The 3,776-nt window shown below is 35.0% G+C and overlaps 1 protein-coding gene across 1 annotated transcript in view; it reads left to right on the top strand.

The window, feature by feature from the left end:
* The window catches only part of LOC137646049 (mediator of RNA polymerase II transcription subunit 23-like), a 714,542-nt gene that overhangs the window by 665,850 nt on the left and 44,916 nt on the right, over positions 1–3,776 (top strand). The window contains exon 23 of the mRNA XM_068379200.1: positions 3,384–3,543. Within this exon, the coding sequence (XP_068235301.1) occupies positions 3,384–3,543 (160 nt within the window). The remainder of the gene's footprint in view (positions 1–3,383; positions 3,544–3,776) is intronic.

The raw sequence follows: 3,776 nt of genomic DNA, 5'->3' as shown, positions 1-3,776 counted from the left end.
CCGCGCGAATACAATAACAAAGAATTGTTTACACCATTTCTTAACTTATTCAAACCATCTATACAGTTAATATTACATAAACACCAATGTGTTATAACCTATCATATTTATTGTTTAGTACTTTTAAAACCATCTCTCTCTCTCTCTCTCTCTCTCTCTCTCTCTCTCTCTCTCTCTCTCTCTCTCTCTCTCTCTCTCTCTCTCTCTCTCTCTCTCTCTCTCACATCGAACATTATAGCGGTAACCTAATTGTTCGGTGACTTTAAAAATAGGCCTAGTACTTTCTTCTTTTACCTTTTTTGCATATGGATCCATAATTGAGGTGGGTACAAGTTGACTTATAACTGAAGTTAGGAAAAGTATTTTGGATATGGAAAGGACAATTATCTTTCGTAACAGTTTAGAATTATCGTAAGTTATCACTCTGTCATTAGCGGCAGTTTGCTATTGTGGATTAAACGCATAAGGAAAAAAAAATTTCCAGCTTTGCTACGAATTTAGGAATTTATATGGATACGGTAAGTAAAATATTTGTAATAACATAATGTTTACAAAATGTTTGTAATATCATTAGTTATGACTTAGATCATGTGTGTTTAATACATTCGTTTGTTTATTATGATCGAAGATGGAGCGTAAACAAATGGAAGGTTTCCGTTTCAGGCGGCATCATAAAGAAAAACATTTCATAAATGGCATTCATTTCATTTATTTGAAAGTTCTAATAAAAAATAATTAGAACATTGGTAATAACAAATTCAACATATAATCTATACTTGGTAAAATTGCTGTCAATTCAAAAACACAGATGTATAAATGCGTCTGTTTCTTCGTTGTGATCAGAGATAAACGTAAACAAAACATTGGTTGTCGTTTTCTATTGTGCTTTTTAGCGTGTTTAGGAAACGCATGATATAAAATCGCCTTTATTTGATAATTCTGGATTTTCAATCATACAACAAGCTAGTCTATAAAGTGATGGTTTTGCTATTCACCAGTTGTATTATACAATAGATATGACAAACATTAAAATTTGTCTGTATTTTGGGTTGTGTTATAACGGGAAATATATGGTGTTTACACCTATCCTGGTTGTAATTTTAACCATTTTTCAAGTTATTAGAACTTTAAAGTACATTAAATGTTTTATTTATTTACAAAAACAATTTGATATTATAAAGAAATACAGTATAGTACAAAGAAAGTATTGGAAATGGGTAGTAAACACATTTGAATAGGCAAATTGCTGGTTGCCATGGCCACAATGGAATTATTTCTGTTAGTTGTGTGTTTCGAAATTCGCGATTTTCCATTTACACGAGGTCATTAATCGACCAAATTCTCGCATAATTCGGGACCCTACTGTATATATATATATATATACATATATGTATATATATATATATATATATATATATATATATATATATATATATATATATATATATATATATATATATATATATATATATATATATTTGGGCTCAGGCTATGTCCTCCTGATGGAAGGTTCCTTTAAGTAGCTTCCTAGGGTATATTTGACTACAGTGATATTCCCAGAGAATTTAACTTAATGTCTCCAGAATTCTAACTCCTGGCGCAAATATTCTTAATGTTTCCTTTAAGGATATTGCATAATATCAGGGGACGTATTCTTGACACGCCACATAGCAATCTTCACCCCGCATAGCGTTTACGCTTCGAGGGGAAAAGTGGCAAAAATAAACGAGGACCCGTTATTAAGGTTCCCTTCCTCCTTTATCTCCCACCCAACACCACGCCACTCCTCCAGTCCAATGACCAACAACTTATTTTTAACGTCACAGACAACACCAATCTCACCCTTCGGGAATTTTTGAAGGAACATTTCAATATCGTCCATAGCTTAAAAATTATTGACGATGCATGGCAGGGTGTCACAAGACATACTCTTGATTCAGCGTGGAAGAGATTGTGGCCAGCTTCCATCGCAGAGAGGGACTTTGAAGGGTTTGATACGACAGACCCTGATGACCCCGAACCTGTTGTGATGGATGAAATCGTGTCTCTTGGAAAGTCGATGGACTGGAGGTAGACGAGGCAGACGTGAACAACCTTGTCGAGGAGCATCAGGAAGATCTCACAACACAGGAATTGATAGAGCTCCAGGAGATGCAACATTCAGAGGTGTTGCAGGAGCTCAGTAGCGAGGAGGGGGTGGAAGACGAGGGCCGCCATACTACGGCAGAAATCAAAGACATGTTAGTGAAGTGGTTGGAGTTTTCTAATTTAATGGAAAAGAGGCACCCGGACAAGTTGACGAGTAGTCGTGAGTTAACCAATTGTGACGACACTTGCGTGCGTCATTTTCGCAACATTTTGAAGGGGAGACAAAACAAACATCCCTAGATAGGTTCCTTTTAAAAAGGCCGTCAAAAAGGGCAAGTGGAAGCGAGGCAAAAAGAGCCAAGCCAAAAGAAGAAGAAAAGTAAAAAATGAAAATGAAAACAAAATGTAGAATTAAGTTTACTGGAATGTAAGATTAACATTTTATTTTTAAGTGTGTATACAGTTAGCTAATTTCATTTAAGTTAAATTTAAAGTTGCTAATTTCATTTTAGTTGAATTTAAAGTTAAGGTTATGTTACGTAGTGTTACAAAAGTGTTGCGTACTGAACATGTTGCCGTCAGATCTCTCTCCTCACCGTCCTCTCTCTCTGCTCCTCCTTGACCAAAATCAAACCATTGTTCTCAAGTCTTGGATAGTGCCATAGCCTTTGTACCATGGTTTTGCACTGTCGTGGGTTAGAGTTCTCTTGCTTGAGGGTACACTCGGGCACACTATTCTATCTTATTTCTCTTCCTCTTGCTTTTGTTAAGGTTTTATGGTTTATATAGGAAATATTTATTTTAATATTGATACTGTTCTTAAAATATTTTATTTTAATGTTGTTACTGTTCTTAAAGTATTTTATTTTTCTTGTTTCCTCACTTGGCTATTTTCCCTTTAAGAGCCCCCGGTCTTATAGCATCCTGCTTTTCCCACTAGGGTTGTAGCTTAGCACGTAATAATAATGATGATAATTTATGTGTATTTCCTGCCTCATCGACCCCACAAGAGCAAGTGAGGACTGAGTCGCAGGCCATGTCGCTCCCACCTAATGCAAATGGGATCAGAGGGCAACCATACAATGTTGCAGACTTACAGGACCTATTTAATTTTGGTTATAAAAAACACTAACAGAGTAAATCCATATAAATGACTCAGGTTTGCATATCTAAGAAAAATACAAATTACTTTAAAAATTGTCTTTTTTTCAGATTTGTGATTTTTCTGTAGAAGTAAATTTTTCTGTATAACAGTATTCTGGTAATGAACACAATTCCTTAACCATATGTTTTAGCAATGCAAGGAAAACCTGTGTTTCCTCACTTGGAATGGAGATTTAATGAGTTTGCCAACAGTGGAGCACATGCTTTACATGTAACATGTGTTGAACTCATGGGCCTACCGTGCAATCCAAATATAGTTGCCAATATGCTACTTGATGTTTTGCTAAAAGGGTAAGATTGTTGAAATTTTCTGACATTCTAAATTATCTAATTTAATTGTTTTCCACTATTCATGCTTCAGCAATGACATCAAAAGTTGAATTTTGATAAGATTTCTTATTTCTATACTCTCCTGATGTTCATATTGTTCCTTTGCTAGAGGCTGTTTAATCAACATTTACTAGAAAGAAAGTTTTTGAATTTTCCCATTTTCTTTCCATTCAATAAACACATGGGCCAGATAG

This window comes from Palaemon carinicauda, chromosome 8 (assembly GCF_036898095.1).
Source record: "Palaemon carinicauda isolate YSFRI2023 chromosome 8, ASM3689809v2, whole genome shotgun sequence".
Taxonomy (NCBI): Eukaryota; Metazoa; Arthropoda; class Malacostraca; order Decapoda; family Palaemonidae; genus Palaemon; species Palaemon carinicauda.
Note: the sequence above shows the minus strand (reverse complement) of the source record. Positions and strands in the feature narration are given on the sequence as shown.